The sequence below is a fragment of the Cornus florida genome, unplaced genomic scaffold, assembly GCF_030987335.1.
Source record: "Cornus florida cultivar Cherokee Brave unplaced genomic scaffold, ASM3098733v1 CherokeeBrave_3.0.0_Hap2_Chr10, whole genome shotgun sequence".
NCBI classification, from domain to species: Eukaryota; Viridiplantae; Streptophyta; class Magnoliopsida; order Cornales; family Cornaceae; genus Cornus; species Cornus florida.
Window position 1 is genome coordinate 9,854,595 of NW_026775580.1, and position 21,600 is coordinate 9,876,194.

At 31.4% G+C, this 21,600-nt stretch overlaps 1 protein-coding gene across 1 annotated transcript; it reads right to left on the bottom strand.

The window, feature by feature from the left end:
* Window positions 1-591: 591 nt before the first annotated feature.
* LOC132278671 (MLO protein homolog 1-like) lies at window positions 592-16,886 on the bottom strand. Its single transcript, XM_059780513.1, has 14 exons — window positions 16,764-16,886; window positions 16,594-16,651; window positions 16,139-16,404; window positions 15,269-15,385; window positions 14,002-14,062; window positions 13,734-13,819; window positions 11,917-11,991; window positions 11,584-11,672; window positions 11,210-11,259; window positions 11,017-11,057; window positions 7,431-7,604; window positions 6,725-6,760; window positions 6,445-6,573; window positions 592-966 (listed from the first exon to the last, which is right to left on the bottom strand). Exons 1-14 carry the CDS (start codon window positions 16,884-16,886, stop codon window positions 592-594), a joined length of 1,680 nt encoding a protein of 559 aa, XP_059636496.1.
* Window positions 16,887-21,600: the final 4,714 nt, after the last annotated feature.

Below are 21,600 nucleotides of genomic sequence, written 5' to 3' on the forward strand. Positions count from 1 at the left end.
ATAAAACTTGTCTCTATGTGATGAAGTAAGATCCATGTACGAAAATCCCTTAAAAAGTTTTAAAACTTCAATTTTCTCAACAATTTATTGGTTGTGTACTACAGTTCTTTTTATTTTTTCTTTCTCATATACCTTATAGACAAGCTTTTAAATATATATATATATATATATATATATATATATAAATCATTAAAAAAATCATTATAATTATTTTATTGTATCTAAAATTCAATTAGTTGCAAAAATAAGCAAGGAGACCTATTCACCCCTTTAGATCAATAAAAAATCACAAGATCATGCTATCTCAACTATATAACCACTTCCGGAGAGAAGCCTTGGCACTGGATAGAACCACTACGCCTGAAGCCATGGATCATTTGTCTATTAGTTGTACGTCTTAGAATATGAACGACAACAGATTATCAACCGTCAACTTGCCTAAACTCCTTGATCAATAAACTTAAAAATAACTAGCTAGAGCTATAAAAATTAACAAATACTTTGTTTAAATTTAACTACAGCTATAAAAATTAACTTTATAGATATTAATCATCAATACTTAATTTGCTTATCAAAATATTTAATCAATTGCTAAGGCTTAACAAAGGTAAAATCAACATTATGGGAGTCTTGATCACTTCTGTGTGGTGGTCTACTCCCATCCTGCTGCCCACCATGATTGGATGCCTCAATTTCAGAGAGCTCTGTATCGGATTGGTAAGATCTAGGAGAATTAGGAACACTTTCGCTTTCTGGAGCAGTGCTAGAGCCACGGTACTTGTGGAGCAAATATATGGGTGATGAACCTTGGCTGGGTGTGTTTTCTCCACTCATCACCATAGAAGGAGTACCAGAGTTGCCATCTGCTTTTCGCTGCTTCTTTCTCTCCTTGGCAGCCTTCTGCCATTTCCTAAGAGCCTTCGCGGTTTGCTCCTCAAATACCGCTTTCTTCATGTGTGATCCCATCTGCATCCATCCAATCCATGTACTTGAATATAATATATATATATATATATTTATCTGTCACTATGCATGTGCTAATGTAGATGGTGTGGAGAATTTCTTACACAAAAAATCACTTATGCATATACATATATACCCATACTAGTAAAACACACTACGATGCACATGAGAGGAAGTGTGTATAGCTGTAAAGCAAAAATAAATTGTAAAGGATAATATATATATATATATAAGTATAATTTTGCATAATTATTTAATATATATAAATAATATCATAAAAACATATTATTTATTAAAATAAATGACATTTTAAAATTTTAAAATAAATTATAAAAAATTAAGTATCAAATAATTTTTTATATAGAATTCTTAATTTAAGATTTTATCGGTATATTTTGACCAATGATTCATGGCAGTCATGAACATGAACAAGTTAGCAGCCAAAAAGCAAGGGACATATCTTCTATGTTGGGCATGAAAATTTCGAAGAATACGAACAAATGAGAAATTTCTACCTTAACCATGAAAATTTCACACACAATTATAATTTAAATTTATGATAAATTCAATAAGCAGCAATAATTAATGGGTAAAAATTTAATCCAAATAATAATAATACTATAACTTATACTTTTAACATATGGGAAATAATAATCCAAATTTGCTTTTAAATTGATAACATATATTATAGCTCCTAAATTTGATCCAAATATTATACACAAAATAAAGCAAAAGTAATATACTTTTAACATATGAGAAAAGACAATTAAAAAATAAAACAAAAAGGCTTCTAAATTGATAACAAATATTATAGCTCCTAAATTTGATACAAATATATACATTAGCACACACAAAATAAAGCGATAGAAATGACAAGAATTAACTATGAAATTTAGGAGCTTTTCACGTGAAGTGGATTGTGAAGAATGATTGTGTTCACGTGGAGAACAATGGGTTGGTGACAATAATTGGTATTTTATTTTAGTTAGTTTTTTATTTTAATTAAAATTAAAATAGTTATTTTATTTATAAGTCAATGATAAAAATAAAAATAAAAAAAATAGGAGAGTGTAATAGGAATCTGAGCAGAATAGGAATTTAAATTGAAAACTCAAATAAATTAGTAATTGGTATTTTATTTTAGTTAAAATTAAAATTAGTTAATTTATTTATTATTTTATTTATAAATTAATGATTTGAAACATCTTGGGATATAAATAGAATAGACCACATGTATAATGAAGGAGCAGCGGATCGTGAATAGTGATTGTATTCACCTGGAGAACAGTGGGCTAGTGACCAGAATAGAGAGCGAGAAGTAACAGAATGGAGAAGCAGGACTTACCAACTAATTTTAACTAAAATAAAATTATTCCAACTAAAATAAAATATCAATTACTCCCTCTATACTTTTAATAATAGTATAAATATATATATTTGCAAATATCATTTTGGGTATGCGTTAAAAGTTGATATATATTGTGAAGAATTAGATTGAACTTGTGGTAACATTCCATTTTAGGAGAATTGAGAAATTTCTCCTTTTGAATTTTTTATTTTTTTTATTTCAAAGGAATCATAGAATTCTTAAATTAGGAGCAAAGGTTTCCATGATTATCAATATATATACATATCTTTCAACATGATATCAAAGCTAGGTTCATAAATCCCATCTTTGTTTTCTTTCTTTCTCTCTTCTTAAATTTGGTTTTTGTTTTTTCTTTCCCGACCATTGGTAAAGCCATTTTGGTGGTCTTGTAACATATTCTTCATTCAGAATATGTATTCTAGAGGTCCTTTCACTATTTTGATCATATTAGGCAAAAGTTTAGGCCTGTACCGTCACTGCGACGCTGAAAATAGCCTAAAAAAAGTTCTCACACGCGTCTTTGCGCTGCCCCAATTCTCTATAAAAAAATTTGTTCTGATATGCACTCCCATGTGCCGACATTCATCCTCACACGATCCTACGTGCCAACAGTCCTGCTCACATGGCAGGACACTCCCTCATGCATTGGATTCTCCTTTTGATCCACTACATCAACAAATCTCTCTAAATCAGCATCCCCGTCAACAGCTACGTCAGCAACAACGCCACGTCAACAACGAATTGGCTTGTCTACCATGTCATCACCCACGTCAGCTGCCATATCAGCCAGTGTGTTATCATTTTTGCGACGTCAATAACCACATCACTGCTCGGTCAGCAACCCTCTCACGTCTGATTTCCGCCATGTCAACATTAATGCCACGTTAGTGCCACGCCATCAACAACTGAAATGTTTTTTTAACCCACCATTCCAGCCCAATTTTTTGCGCTGATTCCAAATTTACAGTCCGTTTTTGTATTTGAGGTTTATGAATGGCACAAAATGGGATTTTTCATCTTATTCAAACTCTTCCCAATGAGCTTGACAACTGGAAGGCACACTTGCAGACTCCTATTGCTCCTTCATCAATGCCTTCGCAGTCAATATCTCTTTATCATAACGAGCATCACAACAGATGTTATCACTCCCTTTACCACAATTTTTTTCAGATCCGAGGGTATCCCATTGATCAATGTCGCACTCGTGTTAGATTCACTTAATCTACTCCAGTTATAACTACCACTGATATTGACACTATAATCACCAGCTCTAGCACTAGTGTCTATCACTCCTACCAAGTCTTCATCTTCCTCATCTGCATACTCTACATATGACCTTGAGGCATTTATCAATCAGGTTATGACTATAATACAGGGTGCATCTTCCTTTTCTTTTTCAACCACACTAGGTAAGAATACATGTTGGTATTTTAATTCCTCTTGCCGTAATTACATGACATCTGACTAAACTTTTCTCACCAATCAAACTCCTATACCTCACTCACCTATTATTCATACAGTCGATGGATCCAACAAAGCCATTAGTCATACAGGGACTGTTTCTCATTCCCAATTTTCCATTCCTAATGTCTAACTTGTACCAAACATTTCTCTTAATTTGTTATAAATTGGTCAATTAACTGAGCTAGGCTTGAACATAACTTTTTCTTTTGATGGTTGTGTTGTACAGAACCCTCGGACTGGACAGATTGTTGGGATCGGGAGTAAGGTTGGTCGATTGTTCTAACTCTCATCTCTTCATCTACCAACTCCCACCATTTTTGCTACATCTACATAGGTGAATTCCCCATCTATTGAATGGTGGTACTCTCACTTAGGTCATGCTTCATTGCCTCGTGTCTAAACCTTAGTCTCTGAGGGCTAGTTAGTTCAAGTTAAAACTGGAAATTTTGATTGCATTTCATGTCAGTTAGCCAAACAACCTGCATTAGCTTTTAATACAAGTGAGTGTTGTGCTTTTACTCCTTTTGACCTTATTCACTTTGATGCTAGGGACCTTTTCCTGTCTACCATGGGGGGCTCATGGTCTTTTGTGATTTTTTTTGATGATTTTTCACAATTCACGTGGATATTTTTGATAAAAAATCATTCTGAGTTACTTGACATATATTGCGATTTTGCGAAAATGATTTTAATTCAATTTTCCAAAAAAAAAAAAATCGTTTTGACAATGCTATGGAATATGAACAAAATGCATTTTTTCAAATACTCAAACATTATGACACTATTTCTCACACATCTTTTCCAAACACATCTTAGCATAATGGTCAAGTTGAGTGCAAACTTCGACATATTCTAGACCTAGTTTGTTCACTTACCCTTTCTACTTCTATTCCTGCCTTTTCTTAAGGAGGGGGGGGGGGGGGGGGGGGGGGGGCAACAACTCTCCAACAACTCTCACTACTGTATACACCATAAATCGTGTACCATTACCTTTCTTGCACATCCAAACACCATATAAACACCTCTTTGGCAAACCACCTGACTACAACTATCTTAGAGTTTTTGGGTATGCCTACTTTGTTCTTATCCAACCCCATAAATGCACAAAATTACAACCACATGCTCAACTGTATAGCTTTCTTTGGTATGAAATTACACAAAAGGGGTATAAGTGTTATGATCTAATCGCTAAATGACTTAGAGTTTCTCATCTTATTGTAATATGAAAACACATGATGTTCTATACATTGTCTAAATTCAATATCTCTGAAAATGCATTTCTTGTTCCTCCATTAATTCTCTTCAGATCTTTTTCTTAATTCTCAACCTTCAAAATCATCAGAAGTAGTCAATCGTCCTTCAACCGAGTCACATTCTTTTGGCCTATTTGAGGTACCTGACAATACATCTACTTCTAGTCTTCATCATTCCACTCGGGTAAGAGCTCCACCTGCATATCTTAGTGATTTTCATTGCTATCGTGTCCTTGTAACCTTACATGAACCTCACAGTTTTTATAAGGCATCTTCTAACCCTTTGTGGCAGCGGGCAATAAAAATGGAGTTAGATGTATTAACCAAAACACAAACATGGAATCAAGGTGATTGTCTCCTAGAAAGTCTATTATAGGATGCAAATGGGTGTACAAAATCAAGACTCATTCAAATGAGACTGTTGAATGTTACAAGGCTCAACTTGTTGCTAGAGGGCTCACATAGGAATATAGCATTGACTTTAAGGAGAAATTTGCTCCTGTTGCACGCCTTCCCTCTGTTCACACTCTTATTTTTGTGGCTGCTTCCCGTTATTGGGGAATTTTTATATGGATGCTAAAAATTCCTTTATCAATGATGATTTATTTGAGGAAGTTTACATGCAGCCTCCTCCAGGTTACCAACATCTTCCCAATAAGGTGTGTTGACTCAGGCGTGCTCTATATGGCCTCAAATAGGCACATCGAGCTTTGTTTGCCAAGTTCAGCTCAACTATATCTCGCTTTGGCTACACTGCTAGCTCCTATGATTCGGCTATGTTCATTTGACGTACCGCCAATGGTATCATTCTTCTCTTACTTTATGTTGATGATATGATTATCACGGAGAATGATAATCACGAAGATGTCTTCACCAAATTGCTTCCGCTAGACTGCTTTCGAGATCTTATTTCCAAATTCAAGATGGTTTCATATAACCCACCTTGGGTTTGAGGGAGGCTGTTAGATTATATTGTATATATAATAGAGTTATGGTTTACCATAACCACCTTCACCTATCCACTTACCTTACATAGATACCTTAAGCAAAACACTCACCTACCCCTTCATTCATTTTATATATACATATAGGTGCTTTGTATATATTGTAATCATTCAATTCAATGCAATACATGTATTTCACATATTATCTCTATCTTTCAACATCAAATACTCATATTACATATATAAATATGTATATATATTATTTTCTTTTATTTTTATGATATTTTTTTCCCTATATTTATATGAATTCAAGAGAAAGAGAAAGAAAAGGGTCAGCATGTTATTCTTTTATTATAACCAATAAATAATGTATATACAAATATATATTACTCCGTATTTGTTACCTATATAAATAATGCACAAATCATTTGATATAAATTTAAGAACTTACCTGTGTTACCAAAGCATACAGAGGGAAGGTGATATAGCTGCACACAAACTGAAGGGCTACGGCCAGGAAAACTCTTGCCAAAATTTCAGCCAAATTGTCGTGGAAGCACGAAGTAAGCCCAAACTCATACTGCATTTAGAAATGTTTGTTCATGTCCAAAAGAATAAAAGAAGATATATATATATATATATATATATATATATATATATATATATATATATTAAAAAGAGAAGGAAAAATATCAAATGTAGGAAAATTTATAATTAATTTGGATACTTACCCATGTCCATAAGAATATCGCCATTTGAAACGCGTTCTGCACACAAAACGGATAAATATATTGTCATATTAACCATTCCTTGAGTCCAAAGAAGCAACCCAAAAACCAAATACAACTATCAAGCATTCAGCCCAATCCCACCAAAAGACCCAAGACTGGCTTGCCAAGGTTAGGACAAAAAATAAAAAATTTCCTAGATAAGTGGTTTTGTTTGGATTGAGTGATTTAAAGAAGATTTGAAAAAAAAAAAAAAATAAAATAAAAATAATAATAATAATAATAATAATAATACAGACAAAAGAAAAAAAACGATAGTGGAAAGGGTGTTTGGATGACTTTTAATGAAGAGAAAAGAAATGATTTGAAAAGATTTTCTCATTGATATTCTTCAAAAAAAAATAAAAAATTTGGAGAGAAAGAATAGTGAGTAAGTAGTATTTTTATAATCTCAAAATTACCATCTTATAATATTTTATACAAGAATTATTATAATAATTTAATTATTATTCTTTTTTTTTCTTTCTCTCATTTATCTTTTCCAAACAAGGATATTATCATTTTTTTTTCTTTTTTCTCATAATTTATTCAACTATAAATAAAGGTTATTACTATATATATATATATTTTATATTATAACTGATGTTATCATATATATATATATATATATATATATTCTTTTCTCTTGTGATTTCATCTGTTAGTGGACCTGGAACAAGGTGAATTGTATCAAATGGAGAATCCACTGGGGCCGATTAAACCAGAAAAAGCTGTTGCTTGGTTCAACCACTAGCGCTCCTCTAACAACTGTAGTTCGATCTTCGATTTGTTGAGCCAACTCCATTATTACGAGTTCAAGTTTGGTGCCCACTAATAGAAGTATCTGAAAACATGAACAAACACATAAACTATAAGATATATATATATATATATATATATATATATATATATTATTTTGTATAATTGATCATGATTATTGAAAATGGTGATATTATTTTTTATATAATCCTTTGGTTTTAACGGTATATATATGCAAATGGTAACAAAAGTGATGTTATAAATCTTCTTTCCTAGCGAGGGTATTTTGGGGATTCAATTTCTTAGAGAAATAAATATATCGATATTTTGCATTTGTAACTATGAGGTTGTTTTAGTAATTTTAAATGTCTTAAAACGATATGTTGACAAAATTGGTACTAGTTTCTGATTTATAATAAATTAGGATATTTTGCCCTCTCGGAGGGACACGTCACCAAAACTGAATAGTTGAGAGAGAATTTTTGCAATGTGCCTGTAAAGTTTTGGTAGTGTTTAAAGAATTTCTGCACATTTCTAATTTTATTTTAATTATCAAGGTTTGTGGCCGGCATTTTATCGGTTTTTAAAATAAAAATATGGAGATTCAAGTCTCCCAAAGTGCATTGTGATATTTTTACAAATATTTTATTATTTCACCTAAAATTATTGTAAGGCTATATTTTGTTTCATAGAATTTGAGTTTTAAAATTAAAATTGATGGAATTGGAGAAATATAACTTAGAAAATTGAACTAAAATTTTCTTCAATTCTACTAATTTCAATTCTAAAATTCTAATTTCCCGAAGACAGCCTAAATATATATAAGCTTAATGTTGCTTCTTGGTATAAAATCTTAAGTTTATAGGAATATTATTCTAACTTTATATTTTATGTATGTCAAAAGATATTTATAAATTATATAGTGACTTGTTTTCTTTGTAAAGCCACGAAAATTATATTATTCTATTATATGTTTTCCCCAAGTCTATGAATGTCATGTATATCTTTCATTATTCCTAAAATCTTCCGCCAATTATCTTTTTAAGTATATGGTCTATATTGTATATTTTCTGGTCATAAATCCAAAATGGTTGCGAGATATAAGTTCCTTCATTCCCTAATCTTTGTTAAATGGCCCTTCTTCCTTTATTTTTTTTATTTTTTATTTTTTATTTTTTTGGTAAATTGGTATTATAGAAGTTTTTGTTACTCATTTGAGATAGTGCCTTCAAAATTAATTTTGTTAAATAAATTTGATATCAATTAATTTTCACATTTTCTATCATTTTCACATGTAGTCTTTCGATTCCTACATGAGGAATATGTTTAAAATTTTAATAAACCGTCCAACAAACATTTTTCGTTGATAATGAATAACAATATAATCTCTCTTTTTTATGTGTTTATTTTAATGATATTCACATTTATCAATAGGTACCGAATCATAATATATAGCATTTTTCTTGAGGGTGTATTTGATTGCATGAAATTGGAATTTGTGAAATTGAGAAAATTTCGATTCAATTTTCTTATTTTTCTCAAATTCTACCAATTCTAATTTAATTCAACCGAACACACCGTATAGGTTAATTGCAAAAACCTCTCTCACCATATATAAAATGAGCAAATATTCCATGTTGTTGGATAAATCCCTTACATTTTTCAATTCGTGCAAATAAGGATAAATCTATAATTTGAGAGTAATTGAACAATGAAATGACTAAAGTACCCTTATAATATATATATTATTACTTTATCCCTTATTTTATAATAACTTTTAAATCTTGAAATCACCAAAAGACCCAAGTAAATACCATCCATTTCTCTGTCTTCCTACATGCATTGGGGTTGGCAATTTCCTCCTCCCTAACAGGTTTCTGCCCCGTCCAGTCCTTAATGGGACGAATTTGGTGGGTCCATAAATAGAGTAGGGGTAGATATATATATGGTAATAACAATTAAAACCCATCATGAGTTTGGGAAGGGGGCGGGTTTAGTGTTTAACTCATCCCAAACCCGATTATATATATATTCGTTTTCACGTTAGAGGTGTTTATATATTCATTGTTTAATATTTTTGTATCTCTTAATGAGGTATTGATTTTTATTTTTTGATGTAAATTTCACTTTCGATTTTATTAATAAGCGACCCACCTCTATTAATTTACCATTATTTAATTAACGGAGAAAATGGGGCGAAGTCGGTAATCTGTCTACCCCGCGAAGGCGGAGATGATATACATGCAGATTAAAACTCGTTTCAGAGTAAGGACAAAGAGTTGATACGGATGATTTTTTAACACGAAAGTAAAATTTAACAAAATCCATTTTAATCCGTCCCGTTACCATTCTAGCAACCCCCCACACCAAAAATATCCGTCCCGTCCAGTCCTTAATGGGACGAATTTGATGGGTCCATAAATAGAGTAGGGGTAGATATTTATATGGTAATAACAATTAAAACCCGTCATGAGTTTGGGAAGGGGGCGGATTTAGTGTTTAACTCATCCCAAACCTGATTATATATATATTCGTTTTCATGTTAGAGGTGTTTATATATTCATTGTTTAATATTTTTGTATCTCTCAATGAGGTACTGATTTTTATTTTTTGATGTTTCACTTTCGATTTTATTAATAAGCGACCCACCCCTATTAATTTACCATAATTTAATTAACGGAGAAAATGGGGCGAAATTGGTAATCTGTCTACCCTGCGAAGGCGGAGCTGATATACATGCATATTAAAACTCGTTTTAGAGGATGATTTTGGAAAGTAAAATTCCCTTTGGAAAGTAAAATTCCCCCCCCCCCCCCCCCCCAAATCGTCAATTAGGTGTGCACCTGAGCAGTACACGTGTATATATATACACACACAATCACATATTGACTCGAAAGAATTACATGATTATATTTGCTTAAATTAGGACCAATTCTGATATCATAGCCATTGATTACCTTCTTGTTTTTGTAATACTGGTTGGTGGTGGTGATGGTGGTGTGACTATACGCTGGCAGATAGGGCGAGGTAGGTGGTTGTGCAACTGTGACGGCGGTGAATATATATACATACATATATAATCATTTATATTTGTCTGCATAATATAATATATTTAATTATATTTATTTTTTATTGCTTACATCAGTAGTGAGGTAAGTATGTAAGAGTAAGGGTAATTTTGTATTTTTATACTGAGAGTTAAATGGGTGTAAAAGAAAGTTTAATCTTAAGGGTATTATGAGATTTAAAAAAAATAAAATAAACAAAATTGACAATCAGGGACACTCCGATCCAAATTATAAAATTATAAAAATTTATATACATTTGTTAATTTCTCTCCGTTCTAAAATACTTTTGAGTCGCAACTTTCAAAATATTCAATTATTTCAGTACTAAAGGAGTAATAGGAGTAATTTTTGTCCCTTTAGTATGGAGTATGAGTTTTGTGCACTTAACTTTTTACTTAATTACAAGTATAAAAGTTTATGTTTACGTACCATGAGCGGCAATAAGGAGATCCAGGAGAGCGTGTACCAGCCTGTACCATATATTAATTGTTAAAGCATGGATATTAAAATTATAAGAATTACAATTAACTCAAAGAATAATATTGGTATATATATATATATATATATATATATATATATATATATATATATTGTATACACATAAAGGTAGTTAATTACTTACTGTAGACATTCAGAAGCAGAAAGAGGACAGCAAAACACCAAAGTGGGATACTGTAGAATCAATAAGTATAGTTAACAGCCTCTGTTTTCACATAGAGTGGCATCGACTAAATTTTATATGAGTAAAGATTAGTGAATATAATGATAATGTCATTAGTCCTTACTGACACAAATAATTATAATTAGCATAGATAGTTCGAAAGTTAGACACATTTGCATAAATTAATGAACATAATAATACTATATTATGCAGATTTGTACCGTAAATAAATTAGATTTGTCTGACTTCCAAATCCTAAAACATTATTCTTTCATCTATACTGGCATTGAGTAACACTATATATCTTCAAACTTCAAGTGGAGAGAGAGAGAGACCTTATACCCACCACCACCTTGAAGTCGTCTTCCATGGATCTCTTAATGTATTTATGAAAGTCGAACTTGCTATTTGGCGCTAAATGAGCCTGCATTTAATTGGTTGGCCTCAATTAAGATGACACGAAATAATATACCAATTAAGAACATAAACTACTTTCATCATTGACAACTGTGATTCGATCTTATTATGATTATTTAGAAGGAAAATGATTTTGTAGACTTAAAGATCTAACCAAAAGAATGAAAGAGAGAAGGAAAAATAAATTAAATTTGTTCTAAACAACTACTTGTTATAAATTACGGACTAAAATATTGAAGAATGCAACTTACATTAATAAATCCATGGCGCATAGCCAAGTAATCCACCCTGGTTATTGAACCAAAGAATTGCCTGAAAAATGCCACCTATATAATATTTAATATTAGTAAATGAACAAGTATAGATGACGTAATATAAAATAAGAACAATGCTCGAGTCCTTTCTAAGAGGATGAAGTTCTCATAACAAGAGTTATGAATTCTTTATTTATTAATTATTGGATTGAGTCCGTATGTTTTTTAAATGCTTAAACAGTCAAATTAATCTATAAATAAATCTCTCAATTCAGTGGTTAATAAAAAGAATTAGGAATGTTAATTTAACCCGCTCACCGGGCCGCCCCTATTGGGACGGGTTGGGACCATCCTAATCAAGTTATGGGCAATTTTGAAAAAAGAATATAAAACCTGCAAAGCTCCGAACTCATCTCGATTAATTATAAATATATAAGTAAATATTATTTTTATTTTTTCCTAGTTAATAAATATTATTTTGCTAGCTATAATTTTTATTTTTTTCTTAATTTCTTATGGTTATATTAAATTTTAACAATATTAATTTGTTAAAGTTTGAATTATTTTTCTTAAAAAATATGTATATCGGGGTGCCCCAAACCTGCCTGACTTAGATGCAGGGCACCCCGAATCGGGTTTGAGAAAAAAATAATATATGTGGGACGCATTTGGAAAAGGAGTGCCTCGTCCTGATTCTGACATCCCTAGAGAGAACTTAACACTTGTCATGAGAGGGCTCTTAATAACATGAATTATTCTAAAAGTATACCAAGTCGTCAATTAAAAAAAAAAAAAAATTTATATTTTACATCAGCTAGCCTATTACTCATTGACATATAGTCTAAGAAGTATGGACACAGATACAGATACGGGGTATAGATACAATACGATATGGACACAGTGATACAACAAATATAAAAAAAAGAAAAAAAAAAAAAGAAAAAGAAAAAGAAAAAGGATATGCATACGACAAAAAAAATAAAAAATAAAAAAATAATAAATACATTTTTTATTATCAATTTATAGTAATATTATATATCTAAATGCAATCATTAATATAACATAAGTATTCGTTTCACAAATTATAAAACAAGCATCCCTAATCATCACTTAATAAATTTTGAACTTTTCTTAACAATTATATTACGTTATTATTGTTGAAAAAGTTATATTTGATTGTTCAAAACTTGTTAAATATGTGTAATGAAGTATCTGAGAAGTATTAGATATACAATCGAAGTATTTGAGAAGTATCGGTTACGTATTAAAAATTAAAAATATATATATTAAAAAATTATAAATACGTTTAAGAAGTATCAGAAATGTATCTATGAGTATATAAAGTGTAATAATATCCAATACGTATACAATACAGATATGTCACTCTTGTATACATATTGGATACCAATTCGTGGATCCATGCTTCCTAGCATATAAGCGAGAATGTAACAAGAATAATGTGCAACACTCTATTCAAGCTTCTCATGTTAATTTAACACATTTCTCATGTTGCATTGGTCTGAATTAGCATATTAGAATTGGAAATGAAATTAGGTTGTGTTTGGCGACTTGGAATTTGAATTGAAATTGGTGGAATTAAAAAAAAATTTAGTTCAATTTTCTAAATAGCTTTTCTCTAATTTCACCAATTTCAATTTTAAAGTTTCAATTTCCTAACTGCCAATCACAGCCTTACAAAATTCTCCTAATTCGAATCTAATTTCAAGCACTGATTGATTCAGTGATTCGAACGCAACGTTAGTTAAATGACCAAATAATATAGTATTTTTTTTTTTTTTTTTCCTTAATCTTACAATCCATCTGATTCCAGGTGTTCGGGAAAGTCCACCATGGCGCCTCACGAAAGAAGTTTGATGAGTAAATCTGAACCTTGCAGGATCTGAAAGAAGAAAATGAAAGCCCATTTAGATATTTTGAGCAGTGGCTGGATTTGTGTTTTCAGGTTAATTATGTAAAATGAATACTTACCTAGGCCCAAAGCTATATTTTTTTTATAAAAACAAATAACTATTTATAAAATTATTAATAATAATTAATGTCTTTGAACAGAACAAGAATCACCATTAGTGAATTGGTACTCCAACGAAGTGGTTTCCAGTTCCCAAGACTTCCATTTCTTCATCTGATGAAACATCCAAAAACAAAACTCATCAGGTTGAATCAACATTGCTGATGATTTGTGGGCATGCAATGAGATTAGAGTAGATATTGGGTGAGCCATAGGATGTGATTCAGAAAATTTTTATTCCACAAAAACCATCCATATATGAGTGTAATAATAATAAAATAAAAAAATTAAGAAGAAAAAAAAAAAAAAAAACTGAAGAAGAAAGAAAGAAAGAAAGAAAAAAAATGAAAGAATTTTAAAGAGGAAATTTAGGGTTTTATTGAAGAAAGTGAAGCAAATTTTTGAAGGGAACAAAGAAACCTGAAAAAGTAAAAGAGAAAAGAAAGAAAGGGTTAGACAAAATTTAGAAAAGGAAAATTTTATAGGGACATTTTGTAAATTTTTTAAAAATTACATACATTAAACTAAATAAATAAATATATATGTATATGTCTATATATGAAAGAGTTGGCTGTTTGATAAAATTGAAAATTATAAAAACTGAATTTTAAGTGTTGAATTTTTTAAGTAGTAATTAAAAAATTTCAGTTATATTCAAACAGTATTATCAAACGTATTTAATTGGATATGCGCTTAATCTTGAATCAATTAAGCGTTGACTTGAGTGATCAAACAACATTGGGCTTAAGCGAGAACTTTAGAAATAGAGAATTTTAGAGCGATATTTTATATTAAATAAAAAAAAAATTACAATACCAAAGCAAATATATATATACATGAATGTAGAGAGAGAAAGAGGAGCTAGTTGGTCCTTGATTATACTCCCTAGTATATAATAAAATATATAATATATAATTAAATATAGAAACAATTATATTTGCAATATACTTTCTCTCGTTCAAAATAAAATATTCATTTTAAAAATTATTGTAGTAGTTTTAAAACAAGACAATTATTTTGGAACCGAGATATTCTATAGGAAAATTAATGGTCCTTGGAAGCCATCAGAACCCTCATTTGGGTCCCACTTCAAGTATGAAACGATTGCTGAATATTTCGGCCAAACTTTTGAAAACCAAAGACCTCACTACTCTATTACATTTATGGACTATTATAAATAATATAATAGGAGTGTATATATACATGTATATGTCACATTCAGGGACTGTCCTTTGATATGATCGTCACAAGGGTAGAATTATTGTATTGCGTGAGCAGTAAGGGAAAATAAAATATAAGAGTAAAGACATTAGAACTTACTTTGGCTTGCCCGAGAGCCATGATAATGACGCTGTAGAGGACGTGAAATACGGCGAGGACGAATATAAATATGTGCAACTGGTGAACCCCTGAATATGATATTAGTGATACCTTGCCCTATATGTTTCCACACAATTACGAGTATAAGAATACTTGTCTCTTCACTCAGCCTACTCATCATTGCTATATGACACAATGATAGAATAATAGATGTCGATTTTCAAATTAAAAAAATAAAAATAAAAAAGCATTAATTTTTTCTTTTATATTTTAATTTTAAAATGGATACAAATTATTCTGTCATTGTGCGGAGACCAATATTGTGCTATATTTTTTTCAGTAGTATTGTATTTTATGCATGAAGAGTGTTTGTAGCAAAAATATTAGAGATCATGCACCAGACATTATTTTTTTTAACTCAATATATACCTCATGCAAAATGTTAAAGAGGGAAAACTACTCATGACATGGTTGAGTACTCTTGTTAACTCTATAAATTTATAAACATTCAAAATAAAATATATATTTTTTAAAATAATACTTATCTCCTCATCAATAAAAAGAACTTTTTCCTCTCTCATTACTGATGTGATATGATGGAATTATACATACTCATTATTAAATTAAAAAATATATAAAAAGAAAAACAGTCAAAAATAAATACTACATTAAGTATTTTTTCCTATTATATTTTAATTTCGAAATGGATACATGTTATTCTATTAGCGTGTAGCGGGCATAGTTCCTCTATACAGACGAACATTTTTTTCATTTTTGTTTGTGAGCACACTACTTTATTAGAGATGATACCCCTAATATTTGACAGCATAACAAAGATTGTAGTATATGGAAAAGGATTAGCTTGCCTACCTTGCTAGCACAATAGTCCTTATAGTTAGCAGCTGCCAAAACTCGACGCAATACAATATCTTCAGCATATGAAAGCAGTAATCTTCTCCGGCCATCTCCTTTATCACCGTCATAGTCACCGTCACCATCACCATAGTCTCCATTCTTTGTCTTGTTCTTCCTACATGGAAGCATGGTGTCTCCAAGTTTGCGAGTGATGCATATCTTCGTTATATATTTCGTCCCCACAGTAAGCAGTAGAGATATGAAACCCAATAACATCAGCTCTGCAAAATTAATCATAATATATAACAATTATTATCAAATAAAATAAATATCTTTCGTCATATATATATATATATATATATATATATATAAGTACACTAGAGTCTAGAGTAGTTATCAACTTATCAACATAATAAATATATAACATAAGATCAAATAATAATAATAATAATGATCCACATCGATCTAACCAGCTTTAATTTTCTCCAAGGCTTCGATCATTGCTTTGTTCTGACGTTTCTGAAACCACTGCCATAACCAAAAGGAAGGAATTAAGTGAAAATCTAAACTAAAGTTAAATTAATTTGAAGCCAAATTAAGCTAATTAGTGCCCTAAACACACACACACACTAGGAAGTACCTTTCCAAGAGAATGAATTCCATGTTCTATTAGTATAGAAATGATCACAAAAACAGCACAAACCACGGCCACAGCCCATGTCGGTGTTTCCTCCAACGATCGGTCTGCAGAACTAGGAGCCATGTACAGCTGCAACTGATGATCAAAGGAAAGCTCTGGTATAATACTAACTCTCACTCAAAATGGGATAGATAAAATATATATATATATATATATATATATATATGTATATATGCTAGTGAAAGCGTGTTTTAGGTCCGTCCCAGAACTTTTCAAGGATGCCGATGGAGAACTTTTCATGACTATCTCAGGAGAAACATACATTACTAATTACATATAATATGGAACAACATAAATTAAACCCAAGCCGGCTATTAGAGCCAAAAAAGAGAATATATTTTATTTACATATAGCATATCAGTTACATTGTTACAATAATAACAACGACAACAATGCGAGTAATGGATCTATATATATATATATATATAAACTTTTGGTAAACTTTCGTTTTTATGCATGGTAGCTTTTGGCTGTTTGTCGTGCCAAAATGTAACAGAAACCTTGGTTGATAACAAAGTTTGACCTTGCTTAATTTGGGATATATAGAGGACCTGGTAAAAAATGCACACGTCTGAGCCAAAGAACAGAATCTATAGTTGTGAATTAAAGCCAAAGGGTTAAGCTAGAAAAATAACCATAATTAATGAATGAATGGATTGATATAATAAAATTAATCTTTGCTCAATCCGAAGTCTTCTAGACCACCAAACCGTTACAGATAAAGAATATATATATAATCTTTATAGTAAAACATACATGAAAGGAAAAAAAACCTAGCTTAATTAGTTGTAGGGTTCTTTTCAGTCGCACGATATAAAATATAAATAAAAGGTGATATCAGAAACATAATGTGAGGGACCGTGTCTCGTTGAAGCTGGAAAAGCAGATAGAGTACGTAGTCATAGTCATTTTAGGGTTTTCGAACCCTAAGTTTTCGTGTACATTCTCCACCTCATTCTGCATTTTCTAGTCTAATCCGAGTATTAATTTATTGGGTCTTGGCATGGATTTTCTGCACTTCCAATATTTCAAAATGAGGCAATTTAATGCCTGTTGTATCGATCGAACCATGGGTTGGATCAATCGAGGATTCCAACACTCAGAAAATTTTTGAAAACTTCAAAAGCATGCTCCATGATCGGACTTAGTTTTGACCCTTTGACTTTTCATTTTTCATTTTCTTTTATTCAAAAAAACTTTTCAAATTTTAAAAAATTTTCAAAAATAGGTCGTCGTTTCACCTTCACAGATCACACCCTTTCTTGGATCAATCAAACCAAAGGCGTGATCGATCACAAGCGCCCGGAACAGTTTTATAAAAGCTTTCCAACGCCCACTTTGGCCATTTTTTCTAGCCAGCCAAGCATTCCTAGGCTCTTGCGAAGCTTTCTCTCTCTACTCCACTCAATTACAAGCCTTCATCTAGTGGATTCAAGCTTCTCGAGCTTAGAATCTCGCCGTCTTCTCTTCTCTCCACTTCTCTCCTTGGTTTAAGGTTGGTGCGACTTCCAAGTTTGTTTTTCTTTTATTTTTGCTTTATTTTTCTTTGTTTTTGTATATAGCATGTTAGATTAGGTTATATATCCACCTCGTATCTTTCCATTTTTCGATTCAAAGCATGTTTCTATCGTTTTCGATTTTCTGAAATAAGAAAGGGGCTCAGGGGCCTAAAAGTGACAATTTTTGTGCTATTTTGAGGTGTATAGGGGGTCACGTGCCTTTAAGTGACCACATATCCGAGCCCCGTGTCGTCCACGTCACGGATCAAGCTCTTTTTGGATTTACAGTCAGTTCGGTCGAACCATCTAAGGTTATGATCGATCACACATAATCGATCGAACCAAGGGCATGATCGATCTAACATGATCGATCACACATAGTTCATGATCGATCGAGCAGGCCAGTTTTGCTATGCATGTCCCCTATATTGCCTCGTGTTCCATGCTATATCATTTATGTCCAATGTCTATGTTTTCCACATTAGTATTATACCGTACTTGTTTCTATCATGGCGTCTTTACTTTGCCTAGGTTATATGCAATGCATGCTATTTTGTCAGAAATTTCTAAGTTAGGAATTGTATCTAGACTTGCATTATTAGCATTCATGTGATTTATTTGTTGCGATACATGCTTTGTGCAATATTTCATGCTGCTTTGCCTATCTGTATTTGACAAACATGCATATTGCATTCATTTTGTACTTCAATTCTTTGTATTCCATATCAATTCCTGTTACTGACTTAGAATACAAGTGTTAACAATTTTGCAGGCTATGGTTCGTCGTAAGACAACTGCCAACAGGCAGTATGAGCGGAGAGTTAGGCACAAGGTTGCTCTTCTATTAGACCAGTCACCTTCTCCCGAGGAGGTAGCCTCATCTTCATCTACTCTCGCTCCAGCTCCCCAGCCTCATTCTCCAAGTTAGGCTATCATCAAAGACAGGGTGTGGAGGAAGTATTCTAATCTCGCAGTAGAGCACGAGACCATATTCTTTGAGGATGATTTCTCTACATCCGAGGAGACCAAGTGGTATTATGATGAGATTTACTGGCTGCATATCAACCATATTCTTGCCCTCGTGGCAACCGTTGTCTATCAGAGGCTTGTGCGTATTTTCTACCAGAACCTCCGGCCAAATCCGACCAACCTGGTCGAGTTGATCACTTCTATAGATGGCTATCCTATTACCATCACAATTCAAACTTTAGAGTTAGCTTGCCCCTAATTGCCTCCAGCAGGGGTAAACTTCCCCGTTCTTCAGAAACCGTCAGACGCTGACATGGCTTTGGCTCTGAACGGTGAGAACACAGTTTCCACTACATATGCCAACTGCAGGGACTTGCCCCCGAGTATGTGGTTTATCGATATTTGTAATACCCCGATATTTTAAAGGATTTATTAATTGGAATTAATTACTTTTATTTTATTTTAAAATGATTTATTTGATTTAATTTGAATTAATTGCGTTTATTTTAATTTTTAATTGATTTGTTTTATTGAGTACTTAGATTAATTATTTTATTTTATTTATATTTCATGAATTATTGATATGACAATTGTTGTGTATATGCTTAGTTATTGATTGAATTATTGGCGTGTTGATTTTATTAGTATAGTGTGACTTGATTGTAATTTATTGCTTTATTTATGTGTTTAGTGTAATTAATTTTTAGTTTTTTTTTTTTTATTTATTTAAGTGTTTATTTAATTATTTGGTTCATTTAAATTAATTGGATTTAAGCTTAAGGGAAGTTGGACCAAAATATGTGGTCTTGGGATTGTATGAAGCCTTATTGGGTTAATTAATAAAGGCCCATGGTTATTTAATTATTTAAATGGTCATTTTTATATTAATTATAAATATATATATAATTATATATAAATATAATTAATTAATAATTGTTATAGAAAGATATATATACAGATATATATTTATTGATATATATAGGTATATATGATTTAATTAACCAATGGGTTAATTATGAAAGGTATATATATATAATATAATATAATATAATATAATAAATGTTTATAGATATAAATTATTTAAAGATTATTATTTTAATTCATAGTCCTAGTTGGAATAGGATTTGGATTTTAATGTGTATAAATATACACATAAGGCTTTAGGATTAAAAGTTTACACGTTAGAAAAATAAGGGAGGCAAAAGAGAGGAAGAAGAAGGGTTGACAATGAGGAGACTGGATCCGAGAAGGAGGACGTTTGGATTGGAAGAGACAATCAAAGCTTGAAGCGTCGATTTCATTTCAAAACCTTCAGGCGAGTTCTTCTCTAACTTTCTTCTTAGAACTCATAAGGATTTCACCTTGAGTATCAATATTTAGATTAAATTTATTTGTTTAAAATAATATTTAGATCAGAATAATTAAAATTATAAATTATTATATTTAATTTTTGGATTATTTGAATTTAATTGATATATATAGGTATTGTATGTATATTTTAAAATCAATATATAGGTAGATCTATGACCCAAGAAGGTTATTTAGGGTTTATAGAATTTTTGAGAATTTTCTGTAATTCTCTAGAATTTTCTGGTATTTTTTTTTATAATTTTTAGGAATTTATTAGATTTAATTTTTTATATTTGTTTAGAAAATTATATATATATATATATTGCTTTATGTATACAGTGGAGGATTTCAGGGAATTGGCGTGAGCACAGGGTCCAGTGTGACTCACTGTATAGTACTTTTGGTGCACCTAGTTTAGAACCATTAAATAAGAATGATGATCAGCAAAGGGTTTAGTGTGGTGCGGCGCATGGTAAGGTGGTACACATGTTGATCTAGTCCATTAAATTATTCAAAAGTGAGTGGATTGATCCGGTGCATCACGGAGCATGGAGGGTTGGTACGCATGTACATCTAGGCCATACAAGTGGTTTGGTCAACGATGGATTGATTTGGTGTAGCGTAGACCATGGGAGTTGGTGCGCCCGCAGATCTGAAGCATTGATGGAGGAGAAATAATCCTGTGTGGTCAAGCTCTCAGTAACCATTGGGCTCAACCTATTATTATTCCTGTTTTGTTACTCGAAATTTAAACGGTCATAACTTAATCATTTTAAATCGAAATTGGGTCATTCTTGAGCTCAAATTCAAGGATTTTTTGTCCTCTTTCCAATGTACCAATTTCATTATCAGATTCCCATCATACTAGGAGATATTTATGTTTTAGTAAAACGGTGTCGAAAAATTATTTACCGAGATAGAGTATTTATGGGAAACTATTTCTGACGAGATGTAGTAAC

What these genes read in the sequence shown, in the direction of transcription:
- LOC132278671 (XM_059780513.1), bottom strand. Translation starts at nt 16,886, where the DNA reads ATGGCTCCTAGTTCTGCAGACCGATCGTTGGAGGAAACACCGACATGG. An exon ending in GAATTCATTCTCTTGGAAAG is followed by an intron (nt 16,652 to 16,763) that starts GTACTTCCTAGT and finishes TGGTTATGGCAG; the next exon opens with TGGTTTCAGAAACGTCAGAA. An exon ending in GGAGTACCAATTCACTAATG is followed by an intron (nt 13,820 to 14,001) that starts GTGATTCTTGTT and finishes TTCTTCTTTCAG; the next exon opens with ATCCTGCAAGGTTCAGATTT.